Source organism: Panthera tigris, chromosome X, assembly GCF_018350195.1.
Source record: "Panthera tigris isolate Pti1 chromosome X, P.tigris_Pti1_mat1.1, whole genome shotgun sequence".
NCBI lineage: Eukaryota > Metazoa > Chordata > Mammalia > Carnivora > Felidae > Panthera > Panthera tigris.
The window spans coordinates 32,412,448-32,434,196 of NC_056677.1; the positions used below are offsets into that span (position 1 = coordinate 32,412,448).

Consider the following 21,749-nt stretch of genomic DNA (forward strand, 5'->3'; position numbering starts at 1 on the left):
TGTGGAATTTGTTCTGCCAGTTTTTGGGTCATTTTCTGGGTTATTTACACTGATGTGAGTCTTGTCTATTTGTATCCATTGGATGAGGTGAGCTTAGGGTCCTCCTACTTCACCATTTCCCCCCCATAATCCCATACTTTATACCTTTTCTTACCTAACACACATCTTACTTTCTTTGTATGTGATTGGGTTTTGGAATGGTGGGGGTCCAGAACCGACGGCCCAGAAAGAATTCTTGAGACGTCTTTGGCGCAAAAAGGTGATTTTATTAAAGCACGGGGACGGGACCTACGGGCAGAAAGAGTTGAACTGGGGTTGTGAAGACTGATGTTATATACTATGGACTTGGGGGAGGTAAAGGCAGATGGGAGGCCTCCAGAAGGACTTTGATATACTAAAGAGGACTCATAAGATGTCCAGGGGCTTTGCTATTGTCAAGCTAAGGTTGTTTTCCCTGTAGTAAGGCATTAACATTAGGACAGTAGGGGGTTCCTGGAGAAATGTTATACTCTGTATTTGCCTCAAATATTTGTCAATGGGTTACAGGTTATAAATTTAATTTTACCTGCCATTTCTTTCTTGCCTTTGTTTCCCCACATCACTATGGAGGTTAAGGTGATTTAGAGCTCCAGGAAACTGAGTCCATAGGTTTCTGGAGATTAGGCTATTGATAAGATTGCCTTTTTCTTGTAATTGACTAAGACATTTGTAAACGGACAGGTGTCCTGTGTGACTGTGATCTCTGTTAACCATTTGTTTTCTTTCTTTTCCTTTGTTCTTGGGAATCCAGGAGTGCCTGAGGAATATCACATATATCCTTCCTTGGTGGGGGTAGGGGGGAGGGTGGGAGGAGTTGTACTAGCTAGTGTTTGGCCTTCAGCTTGCCTTATGTTCCCTCATCATATAGAGATGTTTCTTTTATTATTTTTAGTAGATTTACTTATATATACTGGAATCCTTAGTCATTAGAAATCTTAACTTCTAATAAAAACTGAGAAGAAATTGTGAATTGTTATACTACATTTAGTAGGTTGGCAAATTTATGCATAGATTTCATAATTTCTGGTAGCATATGCTTCCTCATAGTACAAAATGTGGCACAAGACATGTTTGCTGAAACATCCAAGTATCTTTAGGTAACAAGAGCCAAAAGTAGATACATCTGTGTTCATAATGTTTCAGTATTTTATCTTACTTGGCAATGATCTAGATATTCAGTGAATTTCCATCATTTAACCTAGAAAAACTCCAAAGTTTTAGATTATCAATAATATTTGGGTTAACTACTTTTAAGTAGACCTACCATAAATATTATTATTGAAAAGTCTGAAAAGGCGGAGGCAGAGGGCACCTGGGTGGCTCAGTCACTTGAGCTTCCAACTTTGGCTCAGGTCATGATCTCACCGTTGGTAGGTTCAAGCCCTGCATCTGGCTCTGTGCTGACAGTTCAGATCCTGAAGTCTGCTTTGGATTCTGTGTCTCCCTTTCTCTCTGCCCCTCTCCCACTTGTGCTCTGTCTCTCTCTTTCTCTCAAAAATAAACATTTAAAAAAAATTTTTTTAAGTTTGCTTATAAACATTTATCCCAATTATATCTGTTTCATTTATTTTTTAACAGTCATATTCAGATTAACAGGAAAATTTCACGAGAGATTAAAACAGCTAGCCATCACAACAAAGTTTGCAAAACCTACAGCATGAGTTTGACTAATTAACTCAGGTAGAATAAAAGCTATAGGACTACATTATATTCAGTGCTGACAGCTCTGAATACATCTCTATTTTAATTAAACCAATATAGCTAAACTAGCTTTCATTTACCAGATATTATCTCAGATCACATGAATTTGTAAAGCATTTCGGTTAGTTTCTGTATTCTGGAGAGTTTAGAAATATTAAATTTGATAAGTGCTTATTTTTCTGAGTCACTTAAATCAGATTTTACAAATTAATTTTGGCAATACCATCCAGGGCCAGAAAAATGTGCCATATACATCCACAGACAGAGATAGACACATAGAAACTCTATAGCTTCCATTCCAGAGTTTTAGCTACGAATCAGGTACAATATAAACCCCACTAGTTAATATTAATACTTGAATCCAAATTGTGTTCCAGGCAGACAGAATAAGTTCAAGTTACCTGCTCCAGTGGCTAAGCCTTTTTGCTATTATATGTGGAGAAATTAAGATTTGTATTTGTCCTTGAAAAGCAACTTTATGGAGGCTATAGACTAGATTTGGGCAAGGGAGCTTTTATAGCAGTTTATATTTAAATTTGTTTTATGTTTATTTACTTTTGAGAGAGAGAGAGAGACAAAGAGTGCAAGTGAGGGAGGAGCAGAGAGAGAGGGAGACAGAGAATCTGAAGCAGGCTCCAGGCTCTGAGCTGTCACCACAGAGCTGGATGCGGGGCTCGAACTCACAAACAGTGAGATCATGGCTACCAGTTTGTATTTTTTTTAATGTTTATTTATTTTTTGAGAGAGAGAGAGAGAGAGAGCGTGAGTGTCAGAGACAAAGACACAGAATCAGAAGCGGGCTCCAGGCTGCACGGAGCCTGACGCAGGGCTTGAACTCACAAATGGCGAGATCAGACCTGAGCTGAAGACTGATCCACTCAGGCGCCCCTAGCAGTTTGTATTTTTAAAAGCTGCTCTCCCCTACTGTTTTTCCTTCAGTCTTAGGTAATTGAGGGCAGTATCTTACTTACCTCCTTGGGTATTTACACTTCAAAGACGTGTAAAACTTACTTCTTCAAGGGGCAGAGAAAGAATGTAAGTTTTCTACTAGAAGTTGTAGTGTAGTGTCTTTTGGATGACTTCAGCAGTCCTAATGTAATAGTGAAGACTCATACTTGGGGGGGGTGTCTTGTAAAAGGAAGTCTCTGGACTCAGGGTCAAATGGGACATCTTTAGGGTTGGAAATGAGGGAGGGGGCCATTTGGGTTAATAAAGTCATGGAAATATAAGCCCAATTGGATGCCAATTTTGTATAACAGGAAACAGGCCTCATCTTAATGTTTTCCCTTCACTGTGATCCTTAGCAGTGATCACTGTTGGAAGGATGGGCACAGTACCAGGCAGTAAATTATCTGTATGCAGAGGGGAAGGCCCCTGTACAAATATCTGGCTCCAAGGGCCTTTGCCTTCCCTTTTCTCTTTTCCTCACTAGAGGCTTTGATAACCCTGTCACCTTTTCCTTGGTGGCAGGGATGCCTTACAAAGCACATTTCTTGGTTTTTCCCAGTTCATGGGAAAGGTGAGGGGCTCAGGATCTGTGGTACCTCAGACTAATCAAGCATATAGCTCAGATGGATCTTAATTAAGAAGATTATGGGTTTTAAGGTCTTTAGAGATGCTGACCATTTAGTCCATTTCAGCCACCATGAGTAACATTTCATCGCCCCTTCTAAAAACAGAACAAAACCCTGCAATTGCCAGTTAGCCTCCCTCTCTTTTTCCTGCTGCATAAAATCTTTCAAAAAGGTTTGAATTTCAGTTAAAATAGTTTCTGATCTGTTTCCACTTCATTTTCTCTTAAAGTTTTGGATGATGTCAGTGTGCACCCTCTTCATAGGCATTTGCTTTCCAGGATGTCCCAATAGACCTTTCCAGGATTTGGGTCTGCCTCCACTAGCCCAATATGTACAAGGTGTTTGGGAAAAGCCCCTGGGCCTCTGGAGTGTAATACCAGAGCCTTGGTATGTTGGTATGCTGCAGCAGTGAGTGATGCCCGGGAACCTTCCACGGGGTTCTACATTTATCAAGGAGCTAGTGCACCTCCTCAGAGTCCTTAGGGGGTGCTGGCAATAGATGTTCAGGAAGTGTATATTTGCCTATTATTATTTTTTTTTTTTTTAGCAATTCTGAACTAGAGATTGACCCATGATAGCTCATCGAGTCAGAGGACAAAGAGCAACAGTAACATGTGACCTGGTGGCACAGAGACCATAGGCCTCTGTTGTGTTTGCCTTTTCACAGGGCCATTGGTTTCCTATTGCGAGGCTATTTCACTCTCTGGGTTAGGACTTAACACTCAAGGCACAACCCACTGACTCAGCTGTGTGAGGCAGAGGTTTCCCTCAACTACAGGCAGGAATCCTTTTCTTCTGCCCAGAGCCTCTCCTTGGGCAGTGGCAGTAGCTTTGCAGTTCACTCCACTCTACTTACCTCTCCTTGGACCTGAGGCATAGAAGACCCTTGTACACATTAATAGGTCCTTATAATTAATGGTCTAATCATCTCATTAGACCCTGTGGCCTCCATCAGGCTGCTCTGGGAAGAACATTGAATTATTATAGCAGCTGTGATATTTGGGGTTCATACCACAGGCAACACATGAGAGAGGCAATATATGAAAGCACAGAGCAGTGCAACAGACCTCCAGTAAGCAGTGCTCCTTTCTCAGATGAGGGTTACCCACCTGAGTTAGGTGGTTTTAAGCAAGTTGCACTTAGATGGTGTTCAGTTAACTGCAAGGGCACACATGCAGTCCTGCTGACTACCTCAGTTGTGTGCAGGTCTCAGCCTATCAGTAACCAGTGTTGAGGCTGGACCAGCCCTTATGGTTTTTATTATGATTGCAAGATGCCCTCAGCAATATCATCAAGAAACTTTGAAACGGACCAGATTTAGTGCTTATAGGTTGTGGAAAGCACACAGCAATGGTGAGAGAGAGTGAGAGTACAGGATTAGGATTTTGTGTGTTCACTCTTTGTGAATTTAAAACATAAGAGCATGAACTTAAAGCACAGAAGAGAAAAACAAGTAGTCCCAATGTTCAGTTCTCTCTCTAAATCAAAGGAGCAGGAGTAGGGTTATGGGAGTGGGGTGGCTCTTTATCTAGTTGGATAGCAGGCAATATATTCAAGATAGCCATCTTTAAGGTGGATGCCTCTGCGATCAGACCTTAAGTCAGGTGCTTGAATCACAAAAAGGAAAAGCTGTCAGAGCTTGCACTACAGTATCTTATAGGCTTCAGAGTACAGGTTGTTTATCTCCTTGGTTAAACTTACTCCTAGGAATTTTATTATTTTTGAGGAAATTGTAAATGGGATTGTTTCCTGAATTTCTGATAGTTATTAGTATATAGAAATGCAACATTTTTATACATTGATTTTGTATCCTGCAACTATAGTGAATTTGTTCATTAGTTCTGTTTTTTTGATAGTCTTTAGAGTTTTCTATACATAATATGGCATCTACAAATACAGTTTTGCTTTTTCCTTTCCATTTTGAGTGTTTTTTTTCTTTTTCTGGTCTAATTGTGTAGGACTTCCAAAATTATCTTGAGTAAAAATGGTGGTAATGGGCATCCTTGTCCTGATCTCACAGGAAAAGTTTTCAGCTTTTCACTATTGAGTATAATGTTTACTGTGTGCTTGTCATATATAGTCTTTATTAAGTTGAGGTAGGTTTCCGCTATAGTCACTTACTAAGAGTTTTTATCCTAAATGGATGTTGAATTTTGTTGAATGCTCTTGAGATGACATAAGATTTTTATCCTTCGTTTTGTTAAAGTGGTATATCATATTGATTGATTTGCAGATGTTGAACTATCCTTGCATCTCTGGAATAATTCCCACTCATTAATAGTGTATGGTCCATTTAATTTACTGTTTAATACGATTTGCTAATATTGTGTGTGTGGGGGGGGGGGTCTTACATCTATGCTTATCAGGGATATTGGCCTGTAATTTTCTTTTCATGTGATGTCCTCATCTGGTTTTAATAGCAGGATAATGCTGGTCTTATATGAGTTTGGAAATGTTTTGTCCTTTTCTACTTTTTGGAATGGTTTGAGAAGGATTTGTATTAATTTTTCTATAAGTGTTTGGTATAATTCACCAGTGAAACCATCTAGTCCTGGACTTTTGTTTGTTGAGAGGTTTTTGATTACTGATCCAGTCTCCTAACTAGTAACTGGTCTGTTCAGACTTTCTCTTTCTTTCATGATTCAGTATTAGTAGGTTGTATATTTCTAGGATATTATCCATTTCTTCTAGGTTGTCCAATCTGTTGATGTATAAATGTTCCTAGTATTCTCTTAAGATCTTTAGCATTTTTGTGGTATCAGTTGTAACTTTTCTTTATCCTTTCAGAAAACCACCTCCAGGTTTCATTGATCTTTTCAGTTGTCTTTAGTGCCTCTTTTATTTATTTTTTGGTTCATTTGATCTTTGTTACTTCCTTCTGTCTACTAACTTTGGGCTTTTTCTTCTTCATTCCTTGAGGTATAAGGTAGGTTCTGTAGATTTCTTGTTTCTTATTATACACATTTATCAGGAACTTCCCTCTTAGAACCGTTTTTGCTACATCCCATAACTTTTGGTATGTTGTGCTTCCATTTTCATTTTAGAGGTATTTTTAAATTTCTTTTGATTTCTTCTTTGACCCGTTGGTTGTTCAGGAGCATGTTGTTTAATCTCTACATATTTGTGATTTACTCACTTTATTTCTAGTTTCTTACCATTGTGGTTGGAAAAGATGCTTGATGTGATTTGTCTTAACACTTGTTTTGTGGGGGCGCCTGGGTGGCTCAATCGGTTGAGTGTCCGACTTTGGCTCAGGTCATGATCTTGCTGTTTGTGAGTTCAAGCCCTGCGTTGGGTTCTGTGCTGACAACTCAGAGCCTGGAGCCTGCTTCAGATTCTGTGTCTCCCCTCTCTCTCCCCCTCCCCTGCTTGTGCTTTCTCTCTCTCTCAAGAATTAATAAACAACAAAAAAAATAGAAGACTTGTTTTGTGGTCTAATATGTGATCTTGGAGAATGTTCCATGTGTGCTTGAGAAAAATGTGCATTTTGTTGTTTGGGCTGGAATGTTCTGTATATATCTGTTAAGTCCATCTGGTCTAATGTGTCAAGGAATATCTTTACCCATCCCTTCACTTTGATCTGTGTTTGTGCTTACATCTGAAGTCTCTGGTAGACAGTATATACATAGGTCTTTTTTATAATCCAGTCATTCACCCTATGTCTTTTGATTGGAGCTTTTAGTCCATTTACATTTAAAGTAATTATTGGTAGGTATGTCCTTATTGCTGTCTTGTTGTTTTCTGGTGGTTCTTCTCTATTCCTTTCTTTTTCTCTTGCTCACCTCCCTTGTGACTTGATGACTTTCTTTATTTAGTGTTACACAAAAAATATAAAGAAAGGAATCCAAGCATATCTGTTACAGATTTTTGGTTTGTGGTAACCATGAGGTTCATAATAGTACATTCTATGTAGATAGACTACATTTTTATATTTTTGTTATGGGATGAAGTCCATTATATTTCAGCTCACTCATCAATTCTGCTTCATCCATTCTGTTATTGAACCCCTCTAGTGTATTTTTAGTTCAATTATTGTATTCTTTAATTCTGTAACTTCTAGTTACTTAAGGTCACCAGCTGCATTAGCCTCTAACAAGAGAGTCAGCTTATATATATTTTTAAATATTTATTTTGAGAGAGGAGTGCGAGCTGGGGAGGGGCAGAGAGAGAGAGAGGGAAAGAGAGAATCCCAAGCAGGCTCCATGCCCAGCATGGAGCCCAACACGGGGCTCAATCTCACAATGGCTAGATCATGACCTGAGCTGAAATCAAGAGTCGGATGCTCCACCGACGGAGCCACCCAAGTGTCCCAGTGTATATTTTGAAGCTATGAAGTCAGGCACTGACTTCTGTACTCTAGCTAGGTAAGCCCTAGATGGCATCTTCTTTCAATGCAAGGCTGTTTCTTTACCATTGAAAGTCTATTATTTAGTGTAGCCTTCTTCATTGTCTTAGCTAGAGCTTCTGGGTAATTTGCTGCAGCTCCCATATCAGCACTTGCTGCTTCACCTTGCACTTTCATGGAATTGGAAGTTGGCTCCTTGATCAACCTCTGCTGGCCTCCAACTTTTTTTTTTTTTTTTTTTTACAGCTTCCTCATCTCTCTCAGCCTGCATAGAACTGGAGAGAGTTGGGGCCTTGTTCTGGATTAGGCTTTGTCATAAGGGAATGTTACGTTATTTGTGTGTTCAATGGACAAGCACTTTCAATTTCCTTCAAGAAAACCTAGCTTTTGGCCTGTCTTGGCTTTTGACAGGATTTGTGTTTGATTTGAAGTGAGCAATGTGTCAGTCTTATTTTCACTTGAACACTTCAGGAGAACATATTTAACGTTTAAGTTTACCCCCCCTTTCTATAGGTGCATTTTGTGGCACCCCAAAACAATTAAAATAATGATATCAAAGATCACTGATTACTGTAACAAATATAATAACGAAGTTTGAAATATTCTGAAAGTTACCAAAATGTGACAGGGACACAATTGCTGTTGAAAAGATAGCACTGATAGGCTTACTCAACACAGTGTTGCCACAAATCTTCAATTTATAAGAAACACAATAGCTGTGAAATGTGATAATACAGGAGTATTGCCTGTACTTGAAAGGGAGAAGCCTTGTGAGCACTGGGTATAAATGCTTCTGGGCCCTTTCATCAGTACAAACCCAGTTCCAAACTTTATTATGTTCTAAGCTGGTTAATCAGATTGTAGGACATGTTTATCCTCCTCCTTCCAATTATGAAATCTGAGCAACTAGAATAGAATTTGACTATTCATAAATGGCAGTGAGAAAATTCACAACAGAAAAGCACACATTTTATAAAAGGACAATACTGTACATACAAAATTTTGTTCTGAAACTCACCTACTGTAATGAAACATTTACCTTTTGGGGCTCCTCCCTCTGAAATGGTTCAGACCTCTCTTCAGATTCCATTCATTATTTGTATAATTTTAACCTTCTCTAAAACTACTGTGACCTTTAATGATTACTCATTAAACAAAATTCCTCTTCTCTCTAAAAGCACTGCTTTACAATGTCTTGTAATCATATGCTCACCTTTTGGCTGCTTTCATTAAAAAGACCACTTATATAGCTTACAGAGATATAAACTGGGGCTTTTTGTTTGAATAACAATTATAATATTAGTCCTTACTTCATGTGAATTTTCATGTGATTCTAAGTCTAGTTCCCAAAAAAATAAATGTCATTACCTTTTTATTCAGATAATGTTACTTTGATCTGTAAAATGAGCCAGCTTGCTTTTGACTACACATTTAATATGAGAAGACTGAATTTTCTAGAAAAATGGCCAAACGGGTTCAGAATATCTTATGGATCAAGGCAGATTGCTTTTTGGCTTGCTGTGCATGCCTGGTCTCTTATGTGTTAAATGATCTTGGGTTTATTATTAGGTATCCTCTCTCTGCCTTCATTTCCTCATCTTCGAGTGGGAATGATAGTTACACCTTTATTGCTAGGTGTGGATTGAGTTATTATAGATAAAATAAAAAATCTGGTTTTATACTTTTTGTCTAAGCTTTGTAACACTTAAAAATATAAGTTGATTATTTTAGGCTGTAGGTTATTTCCCAGGATGCCACATAAACCAGAGAAATTTAATTATACAAGCCAAGCATGAAAAAAAAAATCATTTTCATGTGCATTATTGATGCTTAATTATCCCAAAGTGTAGGACAGTATAAAAAGAGCCACTTTTTATTGTATTTATCTAAGGTTAGCATTATATAATTGTTTGAAATCACTGTCTCCCCCATTTAATATTATCCACAAAAACCAAATACATATGATTTGAGAGATTAGGAGGAAACAGAGAAAATTGTCATTGTCAGATAAAATTGACCACAAATAAGATATTTGATAGGTCTCCAAAATAAATTATTAGTAAATTAAAATTTTAGTTGATACAAAATAGATGTAAAACATTTTCTTAATTATATAAAATATTCATAGTGATTATACCTTTGTGATATGATTTATATTTTTTTAGATGTTTATATATTATCCTATAATCAGAAATAAAGATGGCCATCCTAAAAGTGGTAATTTTATACAAAAAGTTAATAGTGTACACATACAGAAGCACATTTACTTTTTTTTCCTAAATGTCCTAAATTTTGACCTGTGATTAAATTTGTATTCATGAAATAAATGAATCACTTGACAATTTAAGGTTTTGGTACTGTCCTAAAATAAATGCTGTATTCTTGGGGTGTGCTATTTCTACTTCTGGCTTATTTTAATATTGAACCTTATATATTTTCATCTGTACATAGCCTTTAGTAGACCATACAATATTATGCCCAAATTTATCTTAGAATCACAGAATGTTGGAGTAATGTACCTTTTAAATGACCTAGTTCAGGGGCACCTGGGTGGCTCAGTTGGTTAAACGTCCAACTTTGGCTCAGGTCACCCTGTCACAGTGGGTTCAAGTCCCTGCGTGGGGCTTTATGTTGACAGCTCAGAGCCTGCTTCGGATTCTGTGTCTCCCATGCTCTCTCTGCCTCTCAAAAATGAATAAACATTAAAAAAAAAAACGATCTAGTTCAGGGGTGGAACACAGATGGCTTTGAGTCATTTTTATGCCCACCATACTTTCAAAGCCTGTGTGTGAGGGGATTCATGATGGCAGCATAGGAAGACCTAGAACTCACTTCTTCCCATGAATACCAGACATAGAGTTTTGGGGTTTTGTTTTGTTTTGTAAAGGACCTGAGAACTAGATGAACTGCACCTCCATGACAAAAGAGATGTATCAAGAGGGGGAAGTGAAGTAGAGACATGGCCTCACCTGGGAACCCACCCCTGATGTAGTAACCCCACAACCAGTACTCTCCATTGAAGAGTTGAAGGGATTATATCCCACATCAGAAATCACAACCCTGAGGGCCAGCACTGGAGAGGTGAACCCCTAAAATGTCCAGTTTTGAAAATCAATGGAGATTAAGACCAGGAGAATCGTAGAACTGTGGGAAATGGAGATTCTGCTCTCAAACCCACTTGCCTTGATAGCCAGCATCCAAGCAACAGACTGAAACGTACCTAGACCACACTGAGGCAGACCCACTTACTAATTTTAAAATGGCTACAGGAGAAGCAGGAACCCGTAGGGACATTGCCAGCCAGCACTTCATCCTCACAAAGACACTATTTTTGCAATCTCATCCTAACTTGCTGATGATGGAGCTGACAGTCATCATATTTGGTGCTCATGCTCTAAATAGTAGAATTAACTACCCTTCTTAAATTATTCCAAGCTAAAGAGGAAGGAACACTTACTAATTTTACGAGGCCAGCATTGCCGTAATATCAAAATCAGACAAAAACCACAAAATTACATGCCAGTATCTCTGATGAACATAGATGTAAAAATCCTCAACATATGAGCAAAGTTCAACAATACACTAAAAAGACCAAACATCATAACCAAGTGGGATTCATTCCAGGCATGCAGGGATGATTTAATACTCACAAATAAATCGATGTGATACACCATATTAATAAATTGAAGGATAAAAATCATATGATTAAAATAGACAAAAAGCATTTGACATAATTCAACATTCATTTATGATTAAAAACTCAGCAAAACGGGTATGGAGGGACTGTACCTCAACATAATAAATGCCATATATGATAAAATCCATAGCAAACATCATACTCAATGGTGAAAAGCTGAAACCTTTTCCTGTTGATCAAGAAGAAGACAAGGATGCCCACTGTTACCACTTTTATTCAATGTGGTATCGGAAGTCCTAACCACACCAAGTAGACAAGAAATTAAAGGTATCTAAATTATAATGGAGTAAAGCTTTCACTACTTGCAGATGATGTGATACTATATATAAAGACTCCACCAAAAAAACTATTAGACTAAATGAATTCAGTAAAGTTGCAGGATGCAAAATTAATATACAGAAATCTATTACACTTCTATACACTAAATAAAGCAGAAAGAGGGATTAAGAAAACATTCCCGTTTACAATTGAATCAAAAAAGAATACTGTACCTATGAACTTAACCAAGGAAGTAAAAGACCTGTACTCTGAAAACTTTAAGACCTTGAAAGAAATTGAAGACAACAAAAGTAAATAGAAAGACATACTATGCTCATGGAGTGGAAGAATACTGTTAAAATGTCCATACTACCCACAGCGAAAATACCAATAGCATTTTTCAAGAAACGTTCGCAAATAATCCTAAAATTTGTATGAACCACAAAAAATCCCAGATAGCCAAGTCAACCTTAAGAAAGAAGAACAAAGCTGGAGTGTCGTGATCTCTGATTTAAAACTATACTACAAAGCTATAGTAATCAAAACAGTATGGTATTGGCACAAAGACACATAGATCAATAGAACAGAATAGATAGCCTAGAAATAAACCCACACTACATGGTCAATTATGACAAAGAAGACAAGATCACACAGTGGCAAAAAGACAGCCTCTTCAATAAATAGTGTTGTGGATACTGGACAGCTACATGCAAAAGAAGCTGGAGCACATTCTTATACCATATACAAAAATCAACTCAAAATGGATTAAAGAATGTAAGACCTAAAACCATAAAACTACAAGAAAACTTAGGTAGTGTAAGCTCTGTGATGTCAGTCTTAGCAATTTTTGTTTTTGATCGGTCTCCTCTGGCAAGGGCAACGAAAGCAAAATTAACAGGAGCACCTGGGTGCCTCAGTTGGTTAAGCATCTGACTCTTGATCTCAGCTCATGTCTTGATCTCAGAGTCATGAATTCAAGCCCCGTATCAGGCCCTTCACTGGACTCCACACTGGGTGTGAAGCTTACTTTAAAAAAAGCAAAATAAACAAATGGGACTACATCAAGCTAAAAAGCTTTCACACAGCAAAATAAACCCAACAAAACGAAAAGACAACCTACTGAATGGGAGAAGATATTTGGAAATGATGTATCTTTTTTTTTTTTTAATTAAAACATTTTATTTTTGAGGGAGAGAGAGAGTGTAAGTGGCTAAGGGCAGAAGGAGAGGGAGACACAGAATCTGAAGCAGGCTATAGGCTCTGAGTTGTCAGCACAGAGCCCTACACAGGGCTCCAACTCACAAACCGTGCAATCATGACCTGAGCGGAAGTTGGATGCTCAAAGAACTGAACCACCCAGGCACCCCTGGAAATGATATATCTGATAAAGGGTTGATATCTAAAATATATAAACAACTCCTACAACTCAATAACAACACAGAAAAAACCCATTTAAAAAATAGGCACATGACCTGTGTAGACATTTTTCCAAAGAAGACCTATACATGGCCAACAGATACATGAAAAAATGTTCAGCATCACTCATCATCAGGGAAATGCAAATCAAAACCACAAATGCAATACCACTTCACACCTGCCTGGATGGCTAGTATCAGAAAGACAAGAATAACAAGTATTGGTGAGGGTGTACACTGTTGGTGGGAATGTAAATTGTTGCAGCTACTATAGAAAACAATATGGAGGTTCCTTAAAAAAATTACAAATAGAACTATATCATCCAACAAGTCCACTTCTGGGTATTTATCTGAAGAAAATGAGAATACTAATTCAAAAAGATATATGGACCCCTATGTTCACTGCAGCTTTACAACAGCAACCTAAGTGTCTATCCATAAGTGAATGGATAAAGATGTAGTATATATATACACAGTGGACTTTTAATCATAGAAAAGAATGAAATTTCACCATTTGTGACAACATGGATGGACCTAGAAGATACTATGCTAAGTGAAATAAGTCAGACAGCAAATGGCAAATGCCATATGATTTCACTTACATGTGGAATCAAGACAAGACAAGAAAACAGAAAGACTCCTAAAAACACAGAACTGGTAGTTGCCAGAGGGCAGGAGGACAGATGAAACAGGTGAAGGGGATTAATAGATACAACTTCCAGTTATAAAATAAGCCATGGGGATGTAGTGTATAGCATAAGGGAATATTGTCAATAATATTAGAATGACTTTCGTGAAAGATGGTAACTAGACCTATCATGATCATTTTGTAATGTACAAAAGTTTCAAATCGCTATTGTACAAAATAAGAGTGATAGAAAACAAAACCAAAAGCGTCAGAAATATCCTGGTAAAATGAAGTGAAGGATTAAAGTAAAATCTCACAAATAAGAATAAAGTCCACTGAACAAGTGTGGGATTTCTTAGCTGCACATTGGAAGCTGTAGGACCATGGAATACTACCTAGATTTATGAAGTGGAAAAAAATAGCTACAACCTGAGACTGAAATATCATTATGGTAACATTTACTAGTCAGGGTGAAGGAAAGCTATTCACAGAGCTGTACAATTTTATAGACTATTTCCCATGTGTCTCATGTATGGAAAATTTTCAGAAAGGACTACTCAATTACAAAATAAATCAGAACAGCAACTTCAAAATCAGGGAAGATGGAGAAAAAATAGTAATGAGCAATGAATCTTGCAGTGTATGTATAATTAAGTCTAAGTGGACGATGATCTAGTGACTAGGAATTGGTAATGTAAATGCTAAATTTTTTTTTAAAAAGCCTTTGTAAGTAAAGTATATAACTATAAAACAAGCAGCTTTAGTGCCCTGAGTCTTATTTTTAACCAGATTCATAGATTTATGGTAATGCCATGCTATCATGGGACATCTGGCAATACAATCCCCAGTCTAGTCCAACTCCCTCTATTTGCCCATTTGGATAATGGCCTGGTTCCCTTCCTTGATGCCATATATTTACTATCAGTGACTTGTAGTACCTGAAAATAAATAGGATTGTGAGAAAAGCACTTACTGGTTAAGTTTAAACGTTGAAAAAATAGTCAATAGGATTAGGGGTAGTCTCCTTACAGGATAGATTAACCAGTGAATTTGAGGCGGAGATTTGATATACAAAAATTGTAATAACTACTATTTGTTTATATGTCTGGGACTTAGTTAGATATGTTATATATGTTATCTCATATGATGCTTAGATAGCCTGTAAAGTACAGGTTAGTATTATCCTGCTTTTCAGGTGAGGAACCTAACGCTTACAAAGAGTAACTTGTCCAGGTCTCACAGCTAGTAATTGGGTCAGGTTGCCTTTTTGTGTTTTCAGTATTTCCCCCCAAACAAATATTAAAGATTTGAACTACTAGTCCTGGTGTCTTTCAGGAGTATAGTCTATGTTAGGAAATAACCTAACACAATTTCTTCACTAGCCTGAGCTTTCTACTAGGGACAATGTGTAATTACAACATTCAGTGAATATCTGTGTACTAAACTTTGGGGGTGGAGAGGGAGTTGAAGGTCTGGTGGAAGGAGACCTCAAACACAACCATGAGAAAACAAAGCATTCATCTGTAAAGTGTTTAACTACTGAAAGCCTATAATAGCCTAACATAGCACATACCATTAATGATGATGGGGTTTCACATCTCACTGATGAGAAACTTCATAATTGGGCATGGAAAATGTTATGTGACATTTTTAAGGGAAGATTATTTGGTTTAAGTGGGAAATGGGAAATCTCTCATGCTTTGTTTTTCCTTCTAAAATGTCATAGCTGGGGGTGCCTGGGTGGCTCAGTCAGTTAAGTGTTCGACTTCAGCCCAGGTCATGATCTCACGGTTTGTGAGTTCGAGCCCCACATTGGGATCTGTGCTGACAGCTCAGAGCCTGGAGCCTGCTTCGGGTTCAGTGTCTTCCTGTCTATCTGCCCCTCTCCTGCTCCTGCTGTATCTCTCAAAAATAAATAAATGCTTAAAAAAAAAAAAGAAAAGGTCATAGCTGAAAACATAACTAACTCCCCAGGCTTGAAAAGATTCTTGGGTTCTGACTGACCATTTTACAGAGGATCCAGAATGAACACTGTAACTTGACTTATTTCTCATTTCTTGTCATGAAATATATAGGCTTTAGGTCCTTTGAACCAACAAATCTGGTTTTGGTTTTTGGGTCATTATGTTAATAGCATCCAGACATTGGTTCTTTTGATATTTCCCATCTTTTGATCATACTGATTTTTAATATGTCTTTTATTTTCAGAAGGAGTTTTGGAACACCTACACAAAAGCCCAACAAGGAGAGAGTAACCGAGGAAGTGACTGGTTTCAGTTTTACCTTACCTTTCCATTAATCTTTGGCCTCTTCATTATCCTTCTTGTCATTTTCCTAATTTGGAGATGCTTCCTCAGAAACAAAACTCGCAGACAGACAGTAACTGAAGGCCACATTCCTTTCCCTCAGCACCTTAATATTATCACTCCGCCTCCCCCACCAGATGAAGTGTTTGATAGCAGTGGATTGTCACCAGGCTTCCTGGAATATGTAGTTGGGCGCTCAGATTCTGTCTCCACTCGCCTATCCAACTGCGATCCTCCACCCACCTATGAGGAAGCCACTGGCCAGGTGACCCTCCGGAGGAGTGAAACAGAACCTCATTTAGACCCACCCCCAGAGTATGAGGACATCATCAATTCCAACTCAGCCAGTGCCATTGCCATGGTGCCTGTGGTCACCACCATCAAATGAAACTGTAACCTTTTTACTATAATCATTTTTAAAATACTAATGAAAGAACTTTCTAGCACTTTACCACTACATAAATGTGCATTGACTTATTGTATTGGACTCTGACAGCATACCACTTCACATTTTCTGATTTTATTTTCATTAGATTTGTTTCCGACTATAAAATCATTATCCATGCTCATTTTTGCTAATCAAAATATGTGAAGAGGGAAAAACATATTAGTGGAGGTCTTTATGTGATGTGATGAGGTACACATATGTGTGTATGTATTTCTATGCATACATATGCGTAGGCACATCAGCCCAGTATATGTGCAAGTGTCTTAAAAAGCCATTAACTTCTGTCTAAATCACCTATAAAGAGAACATTACTCACCAAAATAAGGGGGGGGGGGGACAGCAACAACTTGTACCATAGCCAGCCACATGCTGTTGAATTTTGAAAATAAGGTGAACTTAGTATGTTTTCTAATTCTGATTCTTACTGGCTTTGGTTAACCTCCTTTTTCTTCAGCTACCTTAAAAAATGCATGTAATCCACCTTGATTTTAGAAACATCTCAAAAGGAGAGAGGGAAGGCACAATAAATGATAATTTACTTATAGTATATAGCAAGAATACCATTGGTCATTAGTGGCATTTGGGTAGTTTGGAGGAAGGATTTTGTTATTGTTGACTGCCTTCCCCTTAACTCCTAAAATTAAACACTGTTTGCTTAGTGTCTGAATAGCTCATGCTATTTGTATTAACATCTTGGTTAAATACAGAGAGGATCTCCTGGCAGCAGGATAGTTTCTAAAGTAGTTATATGTATTAATGACAGGGAAGAGATACAGATTTCTCATTTGCTCATTTGTGACCATAATTATTTTCTTTTTGCTGTTTCAGTGCCTTTTACTCTACTGTCTACTCCTTCTCTTACCACCACAGAATTTGTAAGAACCCAAGAATTTAGTAAAAATCTTGAAATTATCTTCTTAGTTTTTATATAGACTGAAGTCTTTGCTTCAAGATGATTAGGAGGCGTTTTCCATTAAATTAAGAACTATGATTTTTGTATTGCTCTCCAGTTGGAGGAAGATTGCAAAGTCTGTTGTGCCAGGTGCACATAGTTTCACATATTTTCATTGTTGCTATTTCATTTTGTATTTTCGTCAAATTTTTTAAAGTGCAGGATATTTACTTTGCTCTTGGAGTAAAGGGAACAGGCTGTGAATGAACTGCCAACAGAAACTGGCGCAGAAAGGAAAAGAGGGCTGTTCCATTAATATAGGCACTGATGGAAAATTCATTCTGTTGGTCAGGGAAATATCTCTGCCACTCCCAAGCCCCCTTAGTGTTGGATAAAATGGTTAATGAGGCAGAAGGAGTACAGGTTTTGTAAGTGTCAGTCATATCCTGCCGCCTCCATCTCCATCCCTACAGACCGCCCCCCTCCAGTCCTTCCCTGGAACCCAAGGAAGGAGGAATGCTGGGGGGAAACCCTGAACCAGGAGTCAGATGACCCGAATTCTAATCCTGTTCTCTAAAAAAGGTACTTGCCCTGGTACCGTGGGAAAGACCCATATCTACACCTCAGATTCTTGAACTCTGAAACGGATAATGTCATTTATCCTGCCCTTCTCCAGGGGCTTTAAAAGGATCTAATGAGATGGTGTGTATGAAAATAATTCTTTAGATGTGAAGAGCTGTCTGCGTGTAAGGTCATAGCATTGCTCTTATTGTGCTTAAGGGAGAATTTTCTCCCTGTTTCCCTAAAATTTATCAGAGGCTTCACATAGTGAGAAGTAGAGTAGACTGCTCCATAAATGGCTAACGTGTTCCTGATCCGAGTATCTTGCTGTTAAACTTCTGTCACTCTGGTCTATCCCAGTGCTGTGCCAATTTAAGAGACGACAGCCAGCTTATCACAAACAGGATTAAGAAGATATTGGAAAGGAAACTAAGATGTATGTGTTTAAGATGTATGTAGTTAATAGGTTTCATATCTTTCCTGAACTAAGAATTAATAAATCTTGACCCTCATCTCAGTAGAAATGACAATATTAATTTGAATTTGGCCATGAGCACATGGTAACTTTTGGCTTCTAGTTGTAGCTGAAAGTGGGAGTGTTTGATCCAGTGACGTGTGTGTGTGTGTGTGTGTGTGTGTGTGTGTGGCTATTTTGGCTCTTTTTTAAAGGAAAATTAAGGTTCCTTTTTTATGGGCTTTTTTTTTTTTTTTTGATTATTAACATTAGGCCTTACATTAAACCAGCAGTTTTTAAAGTGTGGCTGGCCCATGAACCCCTGGGAGCCCTTGAGAGAATTTTAGGACATCTGTGAGATCAAAACTATTTTCATAATAATACACAGGCATTAGTTGTCTTTTCACTCTCTCAAAAAGAAGTTGAAAATGCAAAACAATGCCATTTCCCACAAATCTTTTTTTCTGTTTTAGGAAATATAGCTATTTTCTTAAAAATGTTATTTATGTTAGCATGTAATAGACTTTCATTTTTAAATAAATGCTTACAGTTTTTTTTAGTTTTATTTTCTAATATGGCAAATATTGATGGATATAAACTCTATAAACAAAAGCTCTTTGGCATCCCGATCTCTAATAAATTTTAAAGAGTATAAAGGGGTCTGGAGACCCAAAGTTTTAGAATTACAGGGTCAAAGGAGCAGGATGTTCTATTACTATGTATATACTTGCAACTTTATCTTACATTTTAAAGTCTTGATATTGGATTTAATGCTGCCTCTTAATGATACCTGAATTGCAGTATAAGAATGGATATTGATTCTTGAAGCAGAAGCCAAACACTTAATCAGTTGATACAGCTTTTTGGCCTGTTGGTCCAAGACAACACACTACTCTGTAGTGATACTGATACTAGCCACAGATCTCTGGCAGCATTCGTGTGATAAAGACAGGATAACAAAATACCACTTTCTTCAAGAAACATTTCTTAGTTCGTTTTGCTTGATTTTGATTTGGGTTTTACATTTTTCAAAACCCTTTTGCTACCCCTTCTGGTTTTATAAACTGAGTTTCTTAACATTTGTTACAATTAAAGGGGCTTGTCTGGAATAATATTTTTTATGCTTTTGCCTTTCTTACATGATTGATATTACGTTCACCTTTGGTCGTTTTTTAATAAAGGTTTATTTTTGCAGATATATTTAGTACCTTTCTTAAGCAGTAATTAAGTTGAATCAACCAGTTTGCATTTAAATGAGAGAATGGGCTTCATAGTCTTCCAATGGAATGATTTCCAGGCCTCCATGATGCAGTGGTTGTGTATGGGATCCCAGAACTGGCACTTTCTGCCTTTCTGCTTGGAATGTCACAATGAATTATATGTGTTTAAAGTAAATTCAAGGATTTCTTTTTTTCTTATTGACCAGTACAAATACAAATGTTGTGTTTGATTCATTGTTAATGATGACTTCAAGATTGATGATGTGATACAATAACTGTGGAGGTAGCTTTAACTTGGTTCTGTGTAAATAGCATGTGTTTTATTATAATTCACATTTTTAAACACTTGGTTTACATTAAATTATGATATTTAACTATTTTTATGTTTATACTAGGTAAGGTTTTTCTTATGTTTCTGTGTTTTTGGTATGCTAAATAAAGCTATTTTTAAACCCAAGAGATTTGTTTTCTGCCATGTATTAATTCTGTTACGGTAAGGTGATGACATGCTGCATAAGCTTTTATTAATTGTGGTCTTTTTAACAAGGGAAGATTATTGTTTCTTTTTTCTTACATATTTAAGAAATATTGTTCAGTAATCCTAAATTGGAGAATACCTCAGGGTATTCTCAGCAGAAGAAAAAACTCTGTACTAACTTTTGAATGATGTTGGCATGATGCAAAATGGGAACACTTGCTCCAGAGGGCCCTCCCTGCTGTAGTGTAGTGTGTCAAGTCTTGGGTATTGTGTTGTCTGCAGATACCAAGGAGCTGGGTTTTTTTTCCTCTTTAACAGCTTATATTTGACATTTGAGAATATGAGAAAGGAAAGCACAAGATGGAAACATTTGTGACCACAGGGCATCTTCCTAAGTGTAGTTACCTCAAAGACTAAAAAGGTGATGTGATAGGTCATTGACCAAGCAAATGTAAATATGACTTGATCTTTATGGTATAAAAATTAAAATGATTTACTTACCATCTATACCTACAATTTCTCCTTGAATGTAAGTCTGAGTATCCATTTTGTAAGTCTAAATCCCCAAAGAGTTGTCTAAAACATAACAGGGTACTTTTTAAAAACTATATAGCAATTTCTAAAAATTATATAACATACAGATTAATAATACATCATGAAACCCAACACCGAGATCAAGATACTTCTAGCACCCTAGAAGGCTCCGTCATACACCTCTCCTTCAACATAACACTATTCTCACATCTATCATAAGAGATCAGGTTTTTAAATTTCATACTTGGCTGTGGCCATATGGACTTGGCTCTCTTCCTTTTTTAAATTCTTATTTCAGAAAACTTCAAGGTAGAAGTTCCAGAGCTGCTCTTCCATCCTTCTCCTTGAACCTACTCCTCTTCTAAACCTTTTCTACACACCTGAAGCTCTTTGAGGGCAAGAATTATGTTTAATCCCTTTAATTCTCTTCCTCCAAAACATCAAATACCTTAAAGTGAGGGCTTTTTTAATATCAGTTTTCTGTCTTCATGCTTGTGTTTCTGCTGTAGTTCTTATCACCTACCATTTCCTTAAACTTTGTATGATGACATTTTGTTCTCATTTTATCTATATATCTATATCCAATCTATATCTCTATATTTTTTTACTTCAAAATCTGTGATCTGGTCCCATAGGCCTATCTGATTTTATTTCCTTCCATAGCTCAGGTAATAGATATTTACAAAGTGCCTACTTTGTGTGAAACTAGGGTCATAAGAAAATAATGGTGCTTATTGATGTCATCCCTGGGATTTTGCAGCAGGCCAAGTCTGGGATAAATTTGTAATTTAATTTAGTGTAATCCTAATTCCACTCCAGCTCACAGAGATTCTTTTTCCACAAAGTCCCACTGTGTTTATAATCAATCATTTTTATCATGGTCCTGCATATTAGTCTATGTTGTTATTTTTATAAGTTTTTAGCAGTGGTAGCTAACTTTGAAAAAAATTCATAGAACCCTAATATGTTAAATTGATAACTCTCTCAAAAATAAATATTTAAAAAAGGGGGGGGGGCACCTGGGTGGCTCAGTCGGTTGAGCATCCCACTTTGGCTCAGGTCATGATCTCATGGTTTGTGGGGTTGAGCCCCACAACGGGCTCTGTGCTGACAGCTCAGAGACTTGAGCCTGCTTCAGATTCTGTATCTCCCTCTCTCTCTGCCCCTCCCCTGTGTGCTCTCTTTCTCACTCACTCACT

At 37.4% G+C, this 21,749-nt stretch overlaps 1 protein-coding gene across 2 annotated transcripts in view; it reads left to right on the plus strand.

The window, feature by feature from the left end:
- Positions 1 to 18,748, plus strand: part of PRRG1 (proline rich and Gla domain 1) — a 140,473-nt gene extending 121,725 nt beyond the window's left edge. For both annotated transcript variants that reach the window (XM_042974820.1, XM_042974821.1), the window contains exon 4: positions 15,866 to 18,748. In XM_042974820.1, the coding sequence (XP_042830754.1) occupies positions 15,866 to 16,351 (486 nt within the window). In that variant the 3' untranslated portion in view covers positions 16,352 to 18,748. The remainder of the gene's footprint in view (positions 1 to 15,865) is intronic.
- The last annotated feature ends 3,001 nt before the right edge of the window (positions 18,749 to 21,749 follow it).